Source organism: Geotrypetes seraphini, chromosome 11 (genome assembly GCF_902459505.1).
Source record: "Geotrypetes seraphini chromosome 11, aGeoSer1.1, whole genome shotgun sequence".
NCBI lineage: Eukaryota > Metazoa > Chordata > Amphibia > Gymnophiona > Dermophiidae > Geotrypetes > Geotrypetes seraphini.
Window position 1 is genome coordinate 122,852,640 of NC_047094.1, and position 24,406 is coordinate 122,877,045.

The window sequence follows — 24,406 nt, forward strand, 5'->3', positions numbered from 1 at the left end:
ATGGTGGTGAGACATTCAAGTGGCAATGTCGAACAGGTAGGCTGATATTCAGGCCTGAAATCCTGTAGAGATATTTGGTGTGGAGAGGCAGATCTGGGAGTCATCAGCATAGAGATGATACTGAAAACCATTAGAGGAGTATATTGAAAGAGCGGGTATATATGGAGAAGAGGAGAGGACCAAAGACAGAGCCGATAGGCAGTGGAATAGCAGCAGAGGAGGATCTACCATTACATACACTGAATGTATGATGGGAAAGAGAAGGAAAAAACCCAGGAGAGAACAGAATCCTGGAATCCAGCGAGGACAGCGTATTGAGGAGTAGGTGGTGATCAACAGTATCAAAGGCAGCAGACAGATTGAAAAGGATGAGGATAGAGTAGAGGCCATTGGATATGACTAGGAACAGGTCATTAGAGACTTTAGCAGGAGCAGTTTCCGTAGAATGGAGAGGGCTAAAGCCCGATTGAAGTGGGTCAAAAATATCTTGAGAAGAAAGGAAGTCCAGGAAATGGCGGTGAATAGCACGTTCCAAGTAGCTTGGATAGGAAGGGGAGGAAGGGAGATGGGGCAATAGTTGGAGGAGTATGTGGGGGTCTAATGAAGGTTTTTTGAGGAGATGTGTAACTATGGCATATTTGAGGATTTCAGGAACTGTTTCAGTGGAGAGTGATAGGTTGAGGATGTGACTGATTGGAGGGATGACAGTGGGAGTGATAGCTCCGAGTAGGTGGGTGGGATTCAGATTAGAGGAACAGGTAGTAGGCTTGGAGGAGGAAAGAAGGTGAGCAGTTTCCTCTTCAGTGACTTCAGAAAAGGAGGAAAAGATGACAGGGATTAAAGGGAGGTTGGCAGAGTGGACAGCTGGAAGGGGTGGTAGGGGAAGTGACAGCATAACATAACAAATAACTTCTATACTGCATAACCTTGTAAGTTCTATGTGGTGTACAAAATTTTAAAAACAAAACCATCATGGTTGAGAATTCAAGGTGGATTTTGTGAATCTTGTTAAGAAGAACTCTGCCATCATCTGGGGGAAAATGAGGAGGAGATAGGAGGTGGAGAGGGTACTTTGAGTACAGAGTTGAGTGTGGCAAAGAGACGGCGAGGGTTGGCACTAAGGGAGTTAGTTAAATTGTTGTGGTAATCTTGTTTGGCAAGCAAGAGGGTAGATTGGGAAGGGTGTTAGCATGAATTTGAAGTGTATGAAGTTGGCATGTGTGTGGGATTTAAGCCAGACGTTCAGCAGCTCAGGCACAGGTAACAAATTTGGGGAGTCATTCAAGGCTGGGATTTGGCACGTCTTAAGGGACGTGAAATGGGAGTGACAAGGGTATCAATAGCAGAAGAGAGAATGGAGTTCATAGAGAACAGCTTCATTGACAGACTTGTGTGACATGATAGTTGAAAGGAGGGATGAGATAGTGGTGGAGAGTGTCAGGGTCAATAGCCTGAAAGTTCCTAAATATATAGGTAGTGATTGGCTGGATTTGGGGGGATGGTGATGAGTTGTGAGGGTTAGCAGATGATGGTCAGAAAGGGGAAGAAGAGTTGAGGTGCAAAATTCAGTGATAGAGCAGTTGGAGGAGAAGACAAGGTCAAGGCACAGCTGGACATTGTATGAGGATGTTAGAGCAAGAATTCTGGATGTTTAGGAATCAGAGTGGTCATCATCATGAATGTTCAAGTTACTGAGGATGAAGGAGGGAGATGAGGGTTCAAGAATGAAGGAGAGCCAGGAGTCAAAGTCAGTGAGGAAAGAGGAGAAGGACTTATTTAGGGGGTCAGTAAATGACTACTACTCTGAGGGACAGAGGAGCAAATGGACGGATGGAGTGGACTTCAAAGGAAGGAGAACAATGAGATTGCGAAGTAGGGGTTGATATTTACAAGATGAGAGTAAGAGTCCATCTCCATGACCATCTGAACGAAGTGTGTGTGAGAAAAGGTTCCCTCCGTGACACAGGGTGGCAACTGAATTAGTCTTTGGGGCAGATACAGGTCTCAGTTAGTGCTAACAGGCGGAGAGTTCTAGAGAAATAGGTCATGGATGAAGGTAACTTTGTTGGACATTTCACAGGGCACATGAGAATGACAGGGAGGAAGGGGGGAGGAGAAGAACAGAATGGTTATATTGCGGTGTGATCCCCATGAATAGGCCTAGGGTTGATTAGGAGGACTGGGATTAGGATTGATGTCCCCTGTATAGAGCAAGAGAAGGAGTAGGAGAATACGTTTGAGTGGGGGCTGTGCTATGGATGAGATGCATACAGGTAGAGGGAATGGCTGAATGAGAGGGAGAAAGTATAGCAGCTATAGGGCTGAGAAAGGGTGGGAGACGAGGGAGGGTGAGATGGTGAAGTTGAAAAAGTGAGTGGCATGGTGGTGGTAGAGAGTTAAGTGGTTTGAGATGAGGGAAGGTCAGTAGAACGAAGAGGAATTGGTATACAAGGGTCATCGGGGAGGGAAAGGAGTGAGTAGTATGTGCCTCCTAATTGGACAGTGAAAATTGTCCTGGATATGATGGTACAAGACAGATTAGTGAGGTTTGTGAAATAGTGGTGGCTAGTCTCATAAGATGAAAAGGAGAGTAAATTGATAAAGAAAACTCATCAGGGAGAGTCCACGCATGAAGGGCTGGGGCATGTGAGTGCCACAGGACAGTAGGGCTAATGTAGGGTAAAATAATTTCTGCTTGCACCATCCCCACAGAAACAGAATGAATAAAGCACGTATGGACCTTTTTAACTGCTTCAATGAAGTTGAATGAGGGTTTTTGGCAGAGAATGAGTTGTCACAGGTTAGTGTGGGACCTGGTTTGGGGAATATCTTGTCAGTCAATTATGCATATGTCCAGATTTTAAAAAATCTGCACTAAATTGCATGCTACAGACATTTCTGAAATCACTGGTTGGATGTGTTGACTATCTACATGGGCAGAATCATAGCAGGCCTATTGTGGTAAAACCCATCCGCCTGATACAGTCTTGGCATGCTATGAATAGAACATGGGAGATTGATGCTTTACCACTTGTGATAAGGAAGGCTGTTGGAGGGTGTGGTGTAAGTACTGAGTGAATGTTTTCAGACTTTGGATGCTCTTCTCTCCTCTGTAGTATCTGTCGGGACAGGAGTGGTACAGGCAACAGGCCTCCCGTGCTGTGAACCAAGCTGTTGGTAGAGTCATTCGACATCGCCATGATTATGGTGCCATCTTTCTGTGTGACCACAGGTAACAGCATCTTTTGGTGAGATCTACACATGAGAGGGACAATTTTATAACAAGGTGCCTAGCTTCTAGCATGGGCAGGAACCTAATTATAGTCCATTTTATAAAGACACAGGTATAAAGTAATGCCACACATCTTGCAAAATAGCATCTAGATTATATGCCTGCTTGAAATCAGATCTAAATTTAGTATGTAATACATGTGCATGTATTTTATAAATTATGCATCTAAATCTCAACTGCCTAAACGTTTCTCCTGAGCACACCTACTCAGCAGGTTCATACCAGCTTATACTGTCCATAATTTTTAATTTTATAAAACACTGTGATTGCTGTATTAGTTCACTTTAAAATGAGCCCTTAAGGTATATATGGTCAGAATATTTAGAGAGATCTTTAAAATAATCCAGGAGTGTAAAACCTTTGAAGTTAAGATAATGAAATATTTTGATACCCACCTGACAGAACTTAATAAGAGTCTAAGTTTCCTATAACTTTATAAATCATAGCATTATACCAGTGTTTTTCAACCTTTTTACACCCGTGGACCAGCAGAAATAAAAGAATTATTTTGTGGACCAGCAAACTACTAAGACTGAAATTAAAGAAAACACATTTCCGCCCCGTCTCTGCAAGCTCGGTCCCCACAAACCATCTGATCCCATCCGCACAAGCCTCAGTTATGATTTTAGATTGAACGTATTTTATTAAAGTATAAAAAGAAACAATATTCTGTACATAAGAACATAAGCAGTGCCTCTGCTGGGTCAGACCAGAGGTCCATCGTGCCCAGCAGTCCGCTCTCGCGGCGGCCCAACAGGTCCAGTACCTGTGCAGTAATCCTCTATCTATACCCCTCTATCCCCTTTTCCAGTAGGTAATTGTCTAATCCTTTCTTAAACCCCATTACTGTACTCTGCCCTATCACGTCCTCTGGAAGCGCATTCCAGGTGTCCACCACACGTTGGGTAAAGAAGAACTTCCTAGCATTCGTTTTGAATCTGTCCCCTTCTATCTTTTCCGAGTGCCCTCTTGTTCTTTTATTTTTTGAAAGTTTGAAGAATCTGTCTCTCTCTACTTTCTCTATGCCCTTTATGATCTTGTAAGTTTCTATCAAATCCCCTCTAAGTCTCCTCTTCTCCAGAGAAAAGAGACCCAATTTCTCCAATCTCTCAGCGTATGAAAGGTTTTCCATACCTTTTATCAGACGTGTCGCTCTCCTCTGGACCCTCTCGAGTAACGCCATATCCTTCTTAAGATATGGTGACCAAAATTGGACGCAGTACTCCAGATGCGGGCGCACCATCGCCCGATACAACGGCAGAATAACTTCTTTCGTTCTGGTCGCAATACCTTTCTTGATTATACCAAGCATTCTATTCGCTTTCTTGGCGGCCGCTGCACACTGTGCCATCGGCTTCATTGTTGTGTACAATTGTCATTTTATAAATATAAATATACAGAGCAAGGACCAACAAAACTCCTGTCTCCCCTCCTTCACATATATCCCCTCTATTAAAACTGAACAAGCCAAATTATTATAGAATGCTACACAGAAATATCGTGCTAACAGAATACTGCAGTCACACATGACAGGAATAGTGTTAGGGGAGTGCCCTCTGGTCAGAGAGAGCCCTAAGCCAGCTGGAAGCTAAAGAAGCACTGTCTGGGCTTTGCAGTCCCCAGTTATGTTTCTAGCAGGATATATATTTCAAATCTGATATATTCTAATGACAAAATAGAAATAAAATGATTTTTTTCTACCTTTTGTTGTCTCTGATTTCTGCTTTCATCTTCTTTTCACTCTTTTCCTTCCAGCGTCTGCCCTGTCTCTTCAATCCAACATCTGCCCGTTCCATCCACTGTCTGCCCTCTCTCCCTTCCATATGTATCCGACTTCTTTCTATGCCCCTCTCCCCTTTTCATCCAGCCTGTGCCTCCTCTCTCCTTTTTACATGATTCATTCCAGCTTCACTGCTTTCTTCATTTTTATCTCTCCTACACCAGATCTAGCATCTTTATCCCTCTCTCATTTCTCTGCTGACCCCCTTCCCATCATCAATCTCTCTCTACTTTCTCATTCCTCTGTCTCTCCCCTTTCCCTCATCTGATCTCTCCATTCCACCCTGACCCCCCTTCCTCTCCTGTAATCTCCCTGCCAGCTGTTTCCTTCCTTTTTTCCTTCTCCCTTCCCTCCTCCCCCTATCCAATATTAACTCTCTTCCCATCCCTTTCCCTCCTCCCCTCCCAGCAGCATCTCTTCTTCTACCTCCCTCCAGATCCAGTAGCAGCTCTCCCTTTATCCAGCAGCTTCCCAGCCTCCAACAGTTGCTTCCTCCCCTTCCAGCAGCTCTCAATACTTGCCTGCAGCAGTGATTTACTTAGGCAGCCTTGGGTCCGTTGCTTCCTCTGAGGAAAGAGGAAGTTGCCAGTGAATCACTGCCCTGGCAAGTATGAGAGCTGCTGGGAGGGGAGACAGCCACTGTCGAAGGCTCCCCAGGATCTTGCTCCTGTGCACGCTGACCATCTCCCTCCACCTGTACCTGCAGCTCTCTCCCTTCCACCTACACCTTCCCTGCGACCCTCTTCAGCAACTTGGCAGGGGCGATGATCAAGACAGGCTGCCGACGTCGGGACCTTCCCTCTCTGAGTCCCGCCTATTTTGTTTCAGCTTCCTGTTTCCGAACAGGCGAGACTCACAGAGGGAAGGCCCCGACGTCTGCAGCCTGTTTTGATCGCCTGAGGCTGGGAGGAACAGTGGCCTTCCAACAGTACCGCAGTCTGCAGGAAATTTAACCGCCGACTCGATCTCGCCGGCCCTCCAAGGACCAGCAGAATGGATCTACAAAGGTCAGGAAATATCTTCACAGAGTTACCCAGAAATTTTACATCTTTAAGCCTGAAATACATTCGTAAAATTCAATCCCTGTCATATTCTAATGCAAATGTAGCAATAAGGGTTGCTTTATTCAACACCGTATTAGATTCCTCCAATAATCCAAGGGGTTTATCAGAGATGGAGTGTCTGGTTCAAATAATTTGTTACTGGGGGGTTTGACTTGTTAAGCCTTTTCCTAAATAGTTTTTTGTAACTTATCTCTCAGTAATTTTGATTCCTCCTTTTCTTTTGTTTGTGGTCTAAGGAAGAGCTATTTCCATAAGATTGTTATTACTTCTTAATTTGTAAGCTTTATTTTCATGTTGGATTATGGCTCTGTATTTCCTTAAACAAGTGAAAAAGTTATAATTAAGAAAAAAAAATTTTTTTTTTACTTATGTTGGCCCAAACTGCATATTGATAGCAGAATATGCAAAACACCGATGGGTCCCGTTTCGCCGCCTACCGTAGCTTCCTCATGGTTTGTTATTAATGTCGGATAACTGTTAACAAATACAGATAGTTAACACTGCAGATCAAATACAACCTTTAAATTGTATTGCTAAAATATATCGATAAGTTGTACTCACATTCCAGCATTTGGGCTCACATCATACAGGCTAAGAGTGTTAAAGAAAAATGGCGCTTATAATGCAAGAACGCTAGCGCATGAGCACTGAGCATCGCTGACGTAATTGCTCCCGATTGGTGTATTGTGTACTCATTCATGTTCTAAATCTCATCATACAAACACTGACCAGTCAACATAGGTATTAAGACCTAAAGGCTGCATAGTTTTTAATTTAAAAATCCAGCACATCTCACGTTGTTTTAGCCTTTTTGTTCTGTCTCCTTCCCTGTAGTGTTTTGGCTCTTGATCTGTCGCAAAGCAGCGGAGATCATTGAAAGTGTGTATTTTTTAATCAACAATGCTCCACAATTATTTCTGAACTCCGTTCATATTTTAAATTAGATTTATATTTTCTCATTCATGTGCATAGGTCCCGTGTAGACAAACCTACATACATATTCTTGCATGGATAAAGAATTATGTAGATAATAAACATAGTTTTACAGTTTGTAAAGTAACATAGTAGATGTCCGCAGATAAAGACCCGAATGGTCCATCCAGTCTGCCCAACCTGATTCAATTTAAATTTTTTAATTTTTTCTTCTTAGCTATTTCTGGGCAAGAATCCAAAGCTCTACCCGGTACTGTGCTTGGGTTCCTACTGCCGAAATCTCCATTAAAACCTACTCCAGCCCATCCTCCACCAAATGGCCATATACAGACACAGACCGTGCAAGTCAGTACTGGCCTTAGTTCAATTTTTAATATTATTTTCTGATTCTAGATCCTCTGTGTTCATCCCATGCTTCTTTGAATTCAGACACAGTTTTACTCTCCACCACATCTCTCGGAGCTCATTCCAGGCATCCACCACCCTCTCCGTAAAGTAGAATTTCCTAACATTGCCTTTGAATCGATCACCCCTCAACCTCAAATTATGTCCTCTGGTTTTACCATTTTTCTTTCTCTGGAAAAGATTATGTTCTACGTTAATACCCTTCAAATATTTGAATTCTGTATCATATCTCCCCTGTCTCTCCTTTCCTCTAGGGCACAGGTGTCAAAGTCGGTCCTCAAGGGCCGCAATCCAGTCGGGTTTTCAGGATTTCCCCAATGAATATGCATGAGATTTATTTGCATGCACTGCTTTCAATACATATTCATTTTTGAAATCCTAAAAACCCGACTGGATTGCAGCTCTTGAGGAGGGACTTTGACACCCCTGCTCTAGGGTATACATATTCAGGGCTTCCAGTCTCTCTTCATATGTCTTCTGGCGCAAGCCGCCTATCATTTTCGTCACCAGATACGGTCTCCAAAACTGAACACAATACTCCAAGTGGGGCCTTACCAATGACCTGTACAGGGGCATCAACACCTTCTTTCTTCTACTGGCTATGCCTCTCTTTATACAGCCCAGCATCCTTCTGGCAGCAGCCACTGCCTTGTCACAATGTTTTTTCGCCTTTAGATCTTCGGACACTATCACCCCAAGGTCCCTTTCCCCATCCGTGCATAACAGCTTCTCTTCTCCTAGCATATACGGTTCCTTCTGATTATTAATCCCCAAATGCATTACTCTGCATTTCTTTGCATTGAATTTTAGTTGCCAGGCATTAGACCATTCCTCTAACTTTTGCAAATCCTTTTTCATATTTTCCACTCCCTCTTTGGTGTCTACTCTGTTACAAATCTTGGTATCATCTGCAAAAAGGCACTCTTTTCCTTCTAACCCTTCAGCAATGTCACTCACAAACATATTGAACAGGATTGGCTCCAGCACCGAACCCTGAGGGACTCAACTACTCACCTTTCCTTCCTCCGAGCGACTTCCATTAACCACCACCCTCTGGCTTCTGTCCGACAGCCAGTTTCTAACCCAGTTCACCACTTTGGGTCCTAACTTCAACCCTTCAAGTTTGTTCAACAGCTCCTATGAGGAACTGTATCAAAGGCTTTGCTGAAATCTAAGTAAATTACATCTAGCATATGTCCTCGATCCAGCTCTCTGGTCACCCAATCAAAAAATTCAATCGGGTTCGTTTGGCACGATTTACCTTTTGTAAAGCCATGTTGCCTCGGATCCTGTAACCCATTAGATTCAAGGAAGTACACTATCCTTTCTTTCAGCAACACTTCCATTATTTTTCCAACAGCTGAAGTGAGGCTCACCGGCCTGTAGTTTCCTGCTTCATCCCTGTGACCATTTTTATGAATAGGGACCACATCCGCTTTCCTCCAATCCCCAGGAATCACTCCCGTCTCCAGAGATTTGTTGAACAAGTCTTTAATAGGACTCGCCAGAACCTCTCTGAGCTCCCTTAGTATCCTGGGATGGATCCCGTCTGGTCCCATCGCTTTGTCCACCTTCAGTTTTTCAAGTTGCTCATAAACACCCTCCTCCATGAACGGCGCAGAATCTACTCCATTTTCTCGTGTAACTCCTTGTGGAGAGCCCTTCCTCCTGAAGTCTGGGCAGGCCACAGGGGGGGAGGAGGGTCTCCCTGGTAGTGCTGCCCGATTCAGGAAAAAAAAAAATTCGATTCGATTCAGCCTATTGAATTGATTTTTCAATTCGATTCGATTGTCCTGTCCAAGTGGATGTTTTTTTCAAATATCCTGGTTGGCTTATTTTATAGCCTCTTCACCCACTTTACCCTCTCCTATCCACACTGGCGCTGTGGTGTAATCAAAATAAACAAAAAAGACTTTTCCTCTCTCTCTCTCTTAAATTCTAGCTCACTTTCTTGGTCTTAACACCACAAAATAGAAAATAAAATTATTTTTTATACCTTTTGTTGTCTGATCATTATTCAGATCCTATCGGTCCCCGGCTCCGGTTGTCTTCTGATAAATTGTTTGCCAGGGTCTCCTTCTTTCTCCATGCTAACCATCCATCTTCTATCTCTGTCCTCCCCTTCTGTTTCCCTTCCCTCCCCCCGGAGGTCTGGTATTTTTCCTTTTTTTCGTCTCCATCCACAGATCCACGTTTTCTGAATTACCCTCTCATCCTTCATCTCTCTCTCCTTCCCCAGCACCCCAGGGTCCACCATGTCTCCCTTTCTCTTCCCAACTACCATCTTATCCAGTATCTCTATTCCCCCCCTCCACACCATCCCTTGTGTCCAACTTCCCTCCCTAAATCCCATTGTCCACCATCTCTCTCCCTCTCCTGTTTTTAGATCCTTATTTCTTCTATCCTTCCCCCCATATCCCCTCTCCATGATCTCCCCCAAGTCCATCTCCCCCCTCCACCAAATTCATTTCTCCCATCTATCTTCTTCCCATCTCTCCTCCAGTCCTCCAACTCCCCATCTCCCCTCTCCCTCCATCTACCTTTTTAAATGTTTTTTATGGCACTCCTAAGCCCCCCCCCCCACCACCACACGCCCGCACCTTTCGAAAAGAGAGTCCGGTAGGAGGGATGCATCTGGGAAGAGGTCTGCCGGTGGCGGTAGCGATCCACTCCTGCCACTACTCCTTGCGCCTTCTCTCCACTACGGCCCGCCCTCAGTGAAAACTTCCTGTTTCCGCTTGGGCGGCCGAATGGAGAGAAGATGTCCGGAGTAGCGGCAGGGTAGTAAATTGCATTTGCTACCACCACTTTTGCCTGACCAAGGAGGAGAGGAGAGAGCCTTGCTGCCTCCGATCTGCACCAGAGATCCGTTCAGGATTTCCCTCTGCCACCGGAGTCCTTGCTTCAATGTAACGTCTGGTTTTGCAAAACTGATAAGTTACATCAGAAGCAAGGACTCCAGTGGCAGAAAGAAAGCCCGAACAGGTCTCTAGTGCAGATCGGGGCAGCAAGGCTCTCTCCTCTCCTCCCTGGCCAGGCAAATATGGCGGTAGCAAGGGGGCCAGCAAATCGGTAAGTCCGATTTTCTTCAATAACAAACCGATTCACCCAAAGTGAATCAGAGAATCAATTTGAATTGTGAATCGGGCAGCACTACTACCTGATACTGAGAGATGGAAGGCGGGAATGGGAGAAGGTGGGAAGAGAGAAGCAGATGGGGGGTGTAAACTGCAAGGTAACCACATTGATCAGTACCAGCGATGCAGGGGGTCTTTCTTCTATCCTGGGAGCCTATTGGGAGCTTTGTGGATCTGATAGCTTTATTATTGTAGCTATATGGTATCTGTAATTAATGGGTACAGTGTCTGAGCTGAGGCTTTTATCGATAAATGCTAGAGAGCTTAATGTTGGGCCTAAGAGACATCTCTTGTTTCGGGAACTGTTACATTTCAAAACCCATATTGCTTTTGTTCAAGAAACCCATTTTTTACCCTGTTACGAATATGTTTTGAGACATCCCAGATTCTCGGAGATCTATTTGGCCTCCAATAAGGGGAATAAAAAATCTAAGGGAGTTGGTATTGTTATCACAAAAGGAGTACAGGTAGACTGCAAAAAGGTGATTCGGGATCCTGAGGGCAGACTTATAATTCTGGTGTCCAGAATTGGGGGTCACTTTGGTTAATGTATATGCGCCCAATGAAAATCAAGGGGTGTTCCTTCAAAAAACTTGAACTTTAGATTTAGAGGAATTTGGAAGGAACTTTATTAATGGATGGAGACTAACGCAGGAGAGAGGCAAGAGAGAGAAGGAAGGCACGAGGGAGAAGGAAGGCGTGAGGAGAGCGCGAGGAGGTGAAAGGCACATCGTGGAAGCGGCGAGAGTAGCTCCGCGCACCCCCACCGTGTCAGCAGTAGGTGCCCGGGCCCTCCATAGGCGCCCGGGCCCCTCCATAAAGGGAGGTGAGCTGATGGTAAGAGACTGCAGGAGAGAGGCGAGGGAGAGAAGGAAGGCACGAGGGAGAGCGAGGAGAGACTTGAGGGAGAGCGAGGAGTTGAAAGGCACATCGGGGAAGCGGCGAGAGTAGCTCCGCCCACCCCCACCCCCACCATGTCAGCAGTAGACACCCGGGCCCCTCAATAAAGGGAGGCGAGCCAACGGCGCGCAGCCATTCGGCGCGCAGCTAAGGCGAACGGCAAAGGCGCTCACCTTAGTGAGAGCGCCTTTGCGAAGAGCCAAGTCATCATCACAAGGACACCTAGGAGGCAGCAAGATAAGAACAAGAGTTAACACAACTTAACTAAAAAGCTAGAAGGCAGACCAATTAGCACACAGCTAGTGACAGATAGCACCCAATAGAGACACTTAGAGACAGCTAGTGTGTAATGAACAACAGAACAACAGAAAGCACCCAGCAGAAACACATAGCCAGCAACAGCTAGTACCAGTGCGCAGTTAGCAACAGCATAGTTAACAGTGATGATTCTGTGAACCCGGCTCAGAATTGCAAATCCATTTTTGAGGGTGATCCTGCAAATCTGGTATTCTCTGCGCAAGAAAATGTTTCCAGAGCGCATGTATGGGCTTTGTGCTGGGGGGAGAGGATCCTGTCTGCTTCCAATGGGTCCGGGCAGGGCTACATACAGCTGGGTAGCTTTGGCAGGATGGGAGGATGTTATCTTTTGAGTACCTGCAGGAAGAATATGACCTGCCTTCCAAGGATGCATTTTCTTATACACAATTAAGGCTCTTTCTAGCTAAACATTCTTTTTGGGATCTTAACTTGGAGGAAACTAGGTTGGAACAAGTGTTACAGAGAGGGTGAGATGGGGGGGATTTCCTGTTTATATGGGGCTCTGCTTGTCTGAGAACCTCCTGAGGATTGTTATAGGGACCGATGGGAGCAGGAGTTGGGGAGTAGGTTGGGAGACCCTGAATGGTTAACATTATATATGGTAAATGTCTTTTTTTTCTATTCCACTTGCTTCCTCATTAATTGAAAATAGCTATAAAATGTATTACCAATAGTATATGACTCCTCAATGCTTGTCCCAGATTTATGACCATCATGAGACTCTGTTAGAGGTCCTATGGATGTGTGGGAACCTTTCAACATATGTGGTGGTCATGTCCTGAGATAAAGTCTTTTTTTTTTTTTTTTCCAATTTTTATTAGAGTTTTATAATAAAAACTAAAAACAATATAATCACCACAAGAACACCACTGTAGAGTATTACAACCACTCAATACAGCTTACAAAGTAAACAGTTCACTATTATACCCCAATCCCACAACCCATCATATGATAAAATAAAAAGAAAACAAGAAAAGCATCAACAAAATACACACTATATGGAAGTCCCATTGTTGTTTCTTCAAAGAGACTCCCAAACAACCACCCTGCCCCTCCCCCCCCCCTCCCACTCAACAGAAAGATAGGATCAAATACACTGAAAAATGTTGTCCCAAGTCCGCTTCTGATGTTCATAATAACCATAATGCTTAGCAGCTAAGCATTCCATCTGGGCAAGTTTTCGTAATTTTTCCAACCATTCATCCTCTGGTGGAGCAACTCCTGAGATAAAGTCTTATTGGAATATGGTGGGTCAATTGATAGTTCACATTACCCGGAAGCACTGCACTATACTGAAGGAATGCTTTTTACTTAATGCTCCCTTACCGGGTGGTTATTCCTTGCCAGAAAATTGTTTACATTTGTTTGTTCTGTGGCCTGCCTCGCCTTGGTAAAACACTGGCGTTCCACAACGGTTCCTGAGGGACGATACTTACTCTGCTGTCTGGATTATGTACACTTAATGTGTAAACTAATGGCACTACGGCATCAGAGGTTGGTCCCTTATCATAAAATCTGGGATAGTTATGTTGCCTGGAGATCAGACTCATCTCCGTTATAGCTGCAAACCTATATGCTGTGGTCTTGTTGAGGTGGGTGGAAAGGGGGAGAGCTCTGTGGCGGGGTTAACTGTTCAAGCTTGGTTTTATAGTTTGCTTTTCAGTCTTTCTGTATATTTTGTATATGAGGGTGGGGGTGGGGGTGGGGGGAGGGGTTTGAGGGAGGGATTGGGTGGGTTGTTGGGAAAGTGATGCTGCTTTTGTTTGGATTGTATTCTGGAAAATTTAAAAAAAAATTTTTTTTGGGGAAAAAAAAGAAAGCCTTTGCTTGTTCCAGGAAATGAGCTATGAGAAACTGATTTACATTTTAGGATTCCAGACTGACCACTGTTGGAGACAGGATGCTGGGCTTATGGATCTTAGTCGAGCTTATAGTTTATGTTCAGTTGTTATAAACTGATCATGGATTCAGAGTTCTGTTGTTTTCTTTTCATAGTTCCTGTCTTGGAAAAGTGTGAACACCCCATCAATGACTCATAACCATAGAAAATATCTCCCAAACTTGAAAGGAATGCAAATAAGTTCATTGGTAATAGGTTTAGCTGTATCAGTTACTTTATAGTAAAGATTTGGCCTGGTGAGCAAAAAGAGTAGTATTTGAGGTCGTGGTCTCCTTGCTGTGCTTTCATCCCTCAGAGAGAGGTTCTATACATGTAATCTTTCTTCCTAATTCCTCATAGATTCATGCAGTCTGACACCAGAGCCCAGCTGCCTTCCTGGCTTCGACCCCACATCACAGTTTATGACAGCTTTGGGCACGTCATTCGAGATGTGTCTCAGTTCTTCCGAATTGCTCACAAAATTGTAAGTAGGTTCTTATAAGAAGGCCTTGATATTGAAAGTATTGACAGAGACTTGGGAGTCCTGGATCATATGGTGAGAGTCTGGTTTCTATCTATATTTGTACAAGCTACTGTAACTGAATATGGCTGACCTAACCCTCGAGCACTCTTAATTGTAATGAACATTGTATCAGATCAATGAGTTACTCTCTTCTGGGTAATAATATGTCATTTGTCACTGCCATGTGTATAACCTGTAATTCTGTTACCCATGGATTTACCCTTTTTGGACTCTTCATGGAATTTCTCTACATATGCATACCATGTAATTCCTTTGCAATAACAATTTTTTTCCTGCAAGCACAGATGCCAGCACCTTCATCCCGGAGCTTGCAAAGGACCATAGACATTGGCAAGCCATCCTGTCATGTATCCCTGTCACCAGGATCATTTACCTCTCTGAAAGCCAATAATCTGGATGCCCATGTACCCAGTCTGAAAAGGAAACTTTCAGGTCAGTATGCTTTATATCTACGCTTGGCCTGGCTTTTGTCCTGGGTGCTAGTAAGGCAGCTATCGTGGGCCTGGAAAAGGCTTTTGATAGCATATCATGGTCATACCTTTTCTGGGTCATGGGACAATACGGGCTGGAGGGTACCTTTTTGGAGTGGGTGCATAGTCTTTATTTTTCTCCCCAGGCTAGGCTTCTTGTTAATGGCCACTTTCTTTAGCACTCTCCAGACCAGTAGAGGTTAACTGTACGATTGGGTATATATCTAATCATGACCAGCAGGTGGAGACTGAAAACAAAACTTTGGGACAGTATATCCTAGCCCCTCCTCTCTATTTCCCTCAGTCTTCTTTCAGTCTCCAGCAGGTGTTGAGTGATCTGTACCCATCTCCCTTGGTAGGGCTGTTGGAATTTGTTTAGAGGTTTATTGTCCCTGTTTTTAGCCGGACGGAGCTTGGACGGACTCTGTTTGGGGGTTCGTCCGACCTCGGGGGTGTCAAACCCGGCGGGTCACGAGCGGGGTCCCTCCCCCCACTTCCTCCACCTCCCCATATTTTTTTAGAGGAGCCTCAGCAGTAAGCCTTGCCCCCTAAATCAAGCAAGGCATATTGCTTCGAGAGCCTGTGGAGTCTGTTCTGTAAAAAAAAAAAAAAAAAAAAAAAATCCTGAGGTAGTGCTGGTCTGGAGGGTTGTATCCCTTTAAGAAAACTGTATTTTACTGTATTTTTTCAACTAACCGGCACTTTTTTACAGCTAGGTCGCGTATGGAGCAATGAGCACTTCTAAAGGGAAAAAGTGCTCATTGTGCTCCAGACGCGAGGCACTCGCGGCCGGCCTGTGCAAGCGGTGTTCAGGCCGGTGCGGTGGAGGAGCTCCGTCGGCAGCGGCTGCAGGCGCCCAGAGCTCCCCGCCGATGGTGCCTCGCGAGTCGGCAGGGAACGGTGGAGAAGCCCGGTCTTCTCCGTCCGCCCACGGAGGGATTCCCCGAGCCGCCGACGGTCGGGTTTTAGAGGATTCCCTCTCAGCTGATATTTTGACAGCTGATGCCGGCTTGCCTGTTTTAGCGGCTGAGACTATTCAGGTCTCTCAGCCGCTGCAGGCTATGGAGGGAGCTGTTTTGGCGGGAAAGACGCCATCTTCTCTGTCTGGCCCCTCCATTTTGTCTTCCACCTCAGGTGACCTTCCCCCTGTTTTGGCTAAGCAGGGGCAGGTTTCTGCTGGGTCCCCTGCTGTGGCAGGGAGTCCCTTGGGACCCTCGGGGGGTTTTTCCCCTGATTTTTTCTTTTCATTATGCAAAGCCTATTTTCAGGCGGCTGGGGGTCCCGGTTGCGCCCAGGGGGTCTCGGGGGGTGGGGTTTCCTCCGCGCTCCCTGCGGCTTTGCCTCTCTCGTCTGACGTGACGTCCCCTCCGCCGCCTCTCTTGTCCAAGCGTCCGCGGGTGTCGTGGGACGAGGATTTGTGGTCGGAGGAACGTGTCGGTCTGGAGGAGGACCTGGACCCTTCTGAGGAATTCCAGGACCCTCTGGAGGGGACGGAAGCTGGCGGCGGGTTGTCGGGTTTCCCGTTCTCCAGTGACGAGGCGTCCGTGGTGCGCCTTTTTCAGAGAGATGAGCTGCCTGACCTTATTCAACAGGTTTCTTCGGCTTTGCGTTTTGAGGACGCGCCGCCGGAGACTCCGCGTGTGGGGGACCCTCTGTTACGAGGGATCCGTTCCGTTTCCCGCTCTTTTCCTATGCATCAGGATATTCGGGATATTATTCTTGAGCAGTGGAAAACGCCGGAGACGCCGTTTCGGCTGGCGCGCAGCATGGCTCGCCTGTATCCCATTCCTGAAGGGGATCGGGCTACGTTAGCTTCGCCAGTCGTGGATGCGGTGGTCTCGGCTATTTCCAAGCGGCATACCGTGCCTGTTGAGGGCGGTTCTGCCTTGCGGGACTCTGAGGAGCGCAAATTGGAGACCATCCTTAAGCAAAATTTTCAAGTCTCTGCCTTTGGGGTCCAGGCGGCTATTTGTGGGGGACTGGTCGCTCGCGCCGTGTTTCGGTGGGCGGAGCGGGTCTTGGATCGAGAGTCTGACGACTGGTCTCTGGTGGATCAGGAGGTAGCGAAGATTGAGATGGCTGCCTCATTCCTCTCGGATGCTCTGTATGACTTGGTGCGGATCTCGGCTAAGTCCATGGCTTTTGGCGTGGCCGCAAGGCGTGTGTTGTGGCTGCGCGCTTGGGCGGCGGATGCTGCGTCCAAAGCTAAGCTTACTAAATTTCCCTTTCGGGGGTCGTTTTTATTTGGAGAGGACTTGGATAAGTTGATTCAGACTCTGTCGGACTCGAAAGTTCCCCGTTTGCCGGAGGACCATGCCCGCCCGGCGTCTCGGGGGGGTGCGGCCCGGGGGCGTTTGCGGGAATTTCGCAAGTATCGCCCTGGGCGTGGGGCTGCTTCTTTCCAGTCTCCGGGGTTTTCCCGGGGTCGGTTCTTCCAGCGCATGCAGCCCTTTCGGGGGGCCCGTCGGGGGGCAGGGAATCCCTCCACCGGTTCCCCCGCTTCCCGTCCTGCACAATGACGCCTTGCCGGCGCCCCCCTTGGTTCCGGTGGGGGCCCGGCTGCGCGACTTTTTTCCCAAATGGGCCGAGATCACGTCCGATCAGTGGGTCCTGGAGGTGGTGCGGGACGGTTATGCCCTGGAGTTCGCCCGCTCTCTGCCGGATTTTTTCCTCGCTTCTCCATGTCAGACTCCTGGGAAGACGCTGGCGTTTCGCCAGACCCTTCAGCGCTTGCTAGATCTCAGGGCAGTAGTTCCAGTGCCCCCCCCGGAGTGGGGCACGGGCAGGTACTCCATTTACTTTGTGGTGCCCAAGAAGGAGGGGACTTTTCGGCCCATCCTCGATTTGAAAGGGGTCAACAGGGCTCTCAAGGTTCCCTCTTTCCGTATGGAAACGCTGCGGTCGGTCATTCTGGCGGTTCAGCCGGGGGAGTTTCTCACTTCTCTCGATCTGACGGAGGCCTACTTGCATGTTCCTATTCGGGCCTCTCATCAGCGTTTCCTGCGCTTTGCGATCTTGGGTCGGCACTATCAGTTCTGTGCGCTTCCCTTTGGGCTGGCCACGGCTCCCCGGACGTTCACCAAGGTGATGGTGGTCGTCGCGGCAGCCTTGCGGTCGGAGGGCATCCTGGTACACCCCTACCTGGACGACTGGTTAATTCGGGCCAAGTCGTTGCAGGAAAGCTCCCGGGTTACGGCTCGGGTGGTGGAGTTTCTCCGGTCGCTGGGCTGGGTGGTCAACCTTTCCAAGAGTCGGTTGGTTCCGGCTCAGCGTCTGGAGTACCTCGGGGTGCTGTTCGACACCTCCTTGGGGAAGGTCTTCCTCCCAGAGGCCCGGGTGAGCAAATTGCAGTCTCAGATTCGCCTGCTTTTGGCGTCCCGGTGTCCTCGGGCGCGAGATTTCCTCCAGGTCCTGGGGTCGATGGCGGCGTCCCTGGACGTGGTGAGGTGGGCGCGGGCCCACATGCGTCCTCTCCAGTATGCTCTGCTCCGGAGGTGGTCTCCCCAGAGGCACGGGATGGATGTTCCGGTTCCCCTGCGAGGCTTGGCGCGCTGCAGTCTGCGTTGGTGGCTCCGGACCCCTCACCTAGTTCAGGGGGTGGGTCTGGATCTTCCGCAGTGGACGGTGCTCCTTACGGATGCGAGTCTCCTGGGTTGGGGGGCCCAGTGCCTGGGTCACTCAGCTCAGGGAACCTGGTCCACGGAGGAGGCCTCCTGGTCGATCAACGTGTTGGAGACCAGGGCGGTCCGGCTGGCGCTGTTGGCTTTCCACTCCCTTTTGTTGGGCAAGTCGGTCAGAGTCCTGTCGGACAATGCCACGGCGGTGGCTTATGTCAATCGTCAGGGGGGCACCAAGAGCACTCTGGTGGCGCAGGAGGCGGCTCGGCTCATGGTTTGGGCGGAGTCGCATCTTCTGGACCTCTCGGCCTCTCACATTGCCGGGGTAGAAAACGTTCAGGCGGACTTCCTCAGTCGTCACTTCTTGGATCCGGGAGAGTGGTGTCTCGGCGCCGAGGCGTTTCAGTTGCTAGTGCGTGCTTGGGGGCAGCCCCTGATGGATCTGATGGCTACAAGTGGCAACGCCAAAGTACCCCGCTTCTTCAGTCGTCGCAGGGACGGTCTGGCCGAGGGTCTGGATGCTCTGGTCCAACCGTGGCCAACGGAGGGGCTGTTGTATGTGTTCCCTCCTTGGCCATTAGTGGGCAGAGTACTGCTTCGCATTGTTCGCCATCCGGGGCTGGTGGTCTTGGTGGCTCCGGATTGGCCTCGTCGTCCGTGGTATGCGGATCTGGTGAGGCATCTGGTGGCGGATCCTCTTCCTCTGCCTCTCGGGTGCGATCTTCTGACGCAGGGTCCCATTCCCATGTTCGACCCGTCTCCCTTTTGTCTTACGGCTTGGCTCTTGAAAGGGGCCGCCTGAGTAAGAAGGGATATTCCGACAAGGTGATCTCTACACTTTTGGGGTCCCGGAGGCTTTCTACCTCTCGGGCTTATGTACGGGTTTGGCGTCTTTTTGAGGAATGGTGCCGAGCGCGGGGAGTGGTCTCCTTTCGCGCTTCTCTGCCTAACATTCTAGAGTTTTTGCAGGATGGCCTGGATAGGGGCCTGGCCTGGTCTTCTCTTCGGGTTCATCTGGCGGCCCTGTCGGCTTTTCGGGGGCTGGTGACAGGTCAGCGTTTGTCAGCCATTCCTGATGTGATTCGCTTTCTTAGGGCGGCCAAGTTGATCAGGCCTCCCATAAGGCCCTCGATTCCCTCTTGGGATCTCAATCTGGTTCTCTCTGTTCTAGTGCGCCCTCCTTTCGAGCCGTTGGATGGCTGTTCGTTGAAGGACCTTACGCTGAAGTCGGTCTTTTTGGTGGCCATTACTTCCGCTAGACGGGTGTCTGAGCTACAGGCTTTCTCTTGTAGGGCTCCCTTCCTGGAGTTTTCGAAGGAGCGGGTTGTTTTGCGGCCTGTTCCTTCCTTTCTGCCGAAGGTAGTTTCTCCTTTTCATGTCAATCAATCGGTGGTCCTCCCGGTCTTGGGTAGTCGGGAGGGTTCTTCTGAGCAACGACAGCTGCGCAAGTTGGATGTCGGTCGGGTCCTCCATGCTTATGTGCAGCGGACCCGGGAGTTTCGGAGCTCCGATCATCTCTTTGTGCTTCTGGCGGGTCCTCGTCGGGGGGCTGGCGCTTCTAAGGCTACTATTGCGCGTTGGATCAAGGAGATGATTGCTTCCGCTTATCTTCTGAGTCAGAAGCCGGTTCCGGAGTTTCTCAAGGCTCATTCCACTAGGGGTCAGGCGGCTTCTTGGGCTGAGTCGTCGCTCGTGCCTCCGGTGGATATTTGTAAGGCTGCGGTTTGGTCATTCATTTGTTCGGCATTATCGGGTAGATGTTCAGGCGCGTCGGGACGCGGTGTTCGGTGAGCGTGTTCTGGTATCGGCCCTTCGGGGGTCCCGCCCGTGAGAGGGACTGCTTTGGTACGTCCCAATCGTACAGTTAACCTCTACTGGTCTGGAGAGTGCTAAAGAAGGAGAAATTAGGTTCTTACCTGCTAATTTACTTTCTTTTAGCTTCTCCAGACCAGTAGAGGTCCCCACCCTGTCTGTTGTTGTTGTTGTTGGGGCTGTTGCGCGGGCAGTTTTTGGTTTTTGCTGCGGGTTCTAGTATTTTTCTAGGGCCGGGGAGAATTGAAGAACAGCGGCTGTGGCTCGGCTGGCTTAGCTGGCGAGCTGTGGGGACCTTCTTCCTTCGGGAATTTCTCCTCTGCATTTTCCAACAGCATTTTTGGGTATGTTATTTGTTACTCCTTTCGGAGTATTGTTATTTCTCTCTGTTGTTTTCCAGTTCTTGGTTCTGCTTGGCTATTCGGCAGACTGAGGGAAATAGAGAGGAGGGGCTAGGATATACTGTCCCAAAGTTTTGTTTTCAGTCTCCACCTGCTGGTCATGATTAGATATATACCCAATCGTACAGTTAACCTCTACTGGTCTGGAGAAGCTAAAAGAAAGTAAATTAGCAGGTAAGAACCTAATTTCTCCTTACCTCTCCCTTCCCACTGGAACAGGGCACACGTCAGGGATTCCCGTTGTCACCGCTTCTCTTTCTCCTTGCTATTGAGCCACTGGCGGTCAAGATTAGATCGGATCCTATTATTCTGGGCATCAAGATTGGTACTTGGGAGAGCCGCCTCAATCTATTCGCCCTTAGAACACACCCATTTACATCTACCACGGGCTCTCGATATTGTGAAGGCCTTTGGGACAAAATCAGGCCTGTGCCAAATCTGAACTGCTCCTTTTGGCCTCTGAGCGGCATGAGCACTGGCATGATGCCCTACCTATCCCCCCCTGTGCGAAAACCGATGTGTTACCTGGGGGACTATTTGAGTGTTCAACCTAAACTTATGTATCAATATAATGTCCTTCACCATATGGAGGCTATCCGGCAGATCTGCATCAAATGGAAGGACTTACCACTTTCTTTTTGGGGCCGGGTGACTTTGTTTAAGATGGTCCTCTTGCCTAAACTCTTATATCCTCTGCAGACTATCCCCCTGTTGATCACCCTTAAAGATGAGTGGGCATTTAAATCTATTCTTGTTTCCTTTATATGGTGCAACAAAGCAGCCTGCATCAATTATGCCACTTTACGGTTGGACAAGCGGTTGGGTGGATTGAATCTCCCAGACATTCGCTTATAAAACGTCGCTTCGCTGCTACGGTTTGTACATGAGGGGATTACAGGTAGTTATAAATTTTTGCCCAGTGGGTGGATGACTGAGTGGTGCACTCCACATTCCTTTTTATCCTTATTGCATGTGCCACCGCAGGCTGTGTTCAAGACTGGCCTTCGGTTCCACTTTTTGAAACCTTTCCGACTAGCCTGGCGGTGGTGGCGGACAAGGCAACAGCGTTCACCTCAGGCATCCCCTTTCCTCTCTTTGGTGGGGAATGTGGCCTTTCCTCCAGGGATGGGTCTCTCGAGATTCCTGTTGTGGGAGTCCTGGGGCTGTGTCAGTCTGCGGCATCTTGCCGAGGTGGGCACGGAGGTTTTCTCCACTTTCTCTCAATTACAGGCCAGATGGGTGCTCCCTGCTATGCAATTTTGGGCATATTTACAACTCAGACATTACTACTTATCCCTGGTACGACAGTGGGGGGCACAATGGTCCCTTGGCAACTTAGACGCACAATTGATGCTGGTCCCCTCACAGATGAACAAGTTGGCCACGTGGTACAGAATTCTTTAGCTTGCCCCCAAGGCCTTATATCTAGAACGAGTGATTGGTCAGTGATCCAGGGACCTGGTAGTCGACTTCACCAGAGCTCAATTTCTGGAGCTCTTTACTAATCTCTTCCTCTTAGTGAGCTCCACAGACCTCAGAGAAATGCAATTTAAAATCCTGCACTATGCCTACATCTCTAGAGCTCGGGGTAAGGCTATGGGTCTAAGGGATGATGCCACTTGCTCACATTGCCAGAAGGCTGAAGGTACCCTGGTCCACATGTTTTTGGAATATCCTCATGTGGCTATTTGGCTTCAGGTCCTTCCCTTTCTAGATGGTGGGGCGACAGATACCCTGTGATTATAGCCTGTTACTGTTGAGAGATCAGAGGGAATTGCTCAATGGGGGATTTACTCTCCCACTCAGGAAGTTTTTGTACACGGCACTCCTGTTGGTGAAAAAGCTCCTACCCAGGCATTGGGTAGAGCCGATGCCGGCCTCCTTTCCACATTGGCTGCAGTTGATGACGGAGGTTGCTACTTTTGAAATACATGCCTACCGGTCCGCCTTCTCTCTTGATAAACGCCTATATGTTTCTTTGTGGAAGGCGTTCCAGAGGACGGCTGAAGGGGGCTGTCCCCATGGATCAGCCGCGATCTTTATTGGCTGGATCTCGGGGGTGCCCTATTGTATACATACTCTCAAGTCAGTGTGTTTGGTGTGTGTGTATGGATGAGATATTTGTGGGGATTGTATGGTGTGGCTAGTATTGTATGCCTGGCTGGCTGCTGCCTGTTGGACTGCATGTGAGTGTGTGTGTGTGTGTGTGTGTGGTCTTTTCTTTCTCCTATAAAAATGTTATTGCAGCCTTAGTTAGTTCTCTAGGGGGGTATATGCCCTATCGTTAGCTATTACATTGTCCGCTATCAGACTTGCTTCCCATGGATATTCTGATGACGGACATGGCCTTGCTGATTCCTCCTTATTGTTTACTGTTACCATTCCTGGACTGTTTGCACTGTTTGTTCTGTTTTTGTATTACCTTGTATTACGACTTCTGTTTCTTGCTGTGATTTTGGCTACATTGTCAATAAAAATCATAAAAAAAACAAGTCTGTTCTGCTCTAAATATAATAATCATATGAATCATCAACATTGCTATGGTGGCCCAGGGGTGGGTACCTGCCTGAATGATGTCCGGGTGCCGCAGCCCCTTCATCAGGGTCACTTCCTTCTGTCGGGGTCCCCGTACAGCTGCCCTCTGCTTCAGGACGATGCATCTCCTCTGTCCTCCACCAGGTTATACCGGTTCCTCACCGGCGTGTCTCGTCTCCCCTCCCCTCTCAGCAGCACAGTCAGCGAAGCCCCAAACCCTCTCTTCTACTGCTGCCACCATCGGCACCAGCAGCGAGGCTTGCAAGAAAAGACAGCCCCATGCTGGCGGACATGGTGCACCCATCTGCTCCTCCTCAGCCCTTTATCACAGCCAGGCAAAACAGAGAACAGTCCTTGGCAGAGAAGAACAGACACCTTCCCTCTCTGTTGTTTTTTTTGGGCATGCTCCTATACAGCTACAGCCACAGCTCACCGGCCCGTGCTCATTGGTTAAAAGTGAGTGCTCGTGGCTGGGGGTGCAATGGCGGCAGAAGGGGAGGGAGTTGAGAAAGAAAAGGTTTGTGTGTTCGGAACGTAGGCGCAAGCACGCGAGAAGAGCACCTGCCAATTGCCAAAGGGAGCGTGCTGGAGCGTCAGGAGTAGAGGGAGACTGTTTCCGTTATCGGGACGGCGGACGGCTTAATTCACTCGGGTATCGGGACGGCGCTTGGTTTGCGAGGTAAGAATTTTGGGAGTGTTTTGCTCGTCTTGGAAAACACTCGCAAACCGCAGCACTTGCAAAGCAAGGTTTGACTGTAAATTGAAATGACCAAGTTTTAATCTTGAATTTTAAATAAGAGTTCAGCTGTTGGTACGAGGAAGGCTATATTCCATAGGGAAAGGACTGGAAAGGGTTTTTTAAAATCTGATTTGTTCTATGTTGGAAGGTCTCTCTATTCTTGCTCTTACTGATTCTCTGCTATGTCCTATGGTGCAGGTTATGATGATGGTGCATTATCAGTTGTCATCGATGGGACAGCCCGTGTTTGTGTGGAGTATGAGCAGATGCTCAGCACATCCCTTAAGAAGCCTGTGGGTTTGCTGGATGCCCTAGAGCAGACTGAGAAAAGGAATGGAGAAGAGGAGAGCTCGGTAGGGGGTAAGAAGGTAAGGAAAGGATGCTTGGCAAGATAGATCTTGAGATAATGGTGGCCTCACCCACAAGACTTCCATGTTGCTGCAGCTAAATGTCAGAGATGGGCTGGGAAGTGAGGGCATGTGGTATATTCGTACTATACCCTGTCCCTAGGGAAAGGATTTTTATTAGAGTATTTTATATTTTTATTCTGGATTGTACATCGCTTAAATAATGTTTGTGG

The 24,406-nt window shown here is 48.1% G+C and overlaps 1 protein-coding gene across 6 annotated transcripts in view; it reads left to right on the plus strand.

Annotated features, from left to right (window-relative positions):
* RTEL1 (regulator of telomere elongation helicase 1) overlaps positions 1–24,406 on the plus strand; it is a 185,376-nt gene that overhangs the window by 109,746 nt on the left and 51,224 nt on the right. For all 6 annotated transcript variants that reach the window (XR_004541050.1, XR_004541051.1, XM_033962814.1 and 3 more), the window contains 4 exons: positions 3,117–3,232; positions 14,069–14,192; positions 14,537–14,684; positions 24,025–24,194. Coding sequence is in view for 4 of the 6 variants with exons in the window: in XM_033962814.1 (XP_033818705.1) it covers positions 3,117–3,232; positions 14,069–14,192; positions 14,537–14,684; positions 24,025–24,194 (558 nt within the window). In the remaining 2 variants the exon portion in view is untranslated. The remainder of the gene's footprint in view (positions 1–3,116; positions 3,233–14,068; positions 14,193–14,536; positions 14,685–24,024; positions 24,195–24,406) is intronic.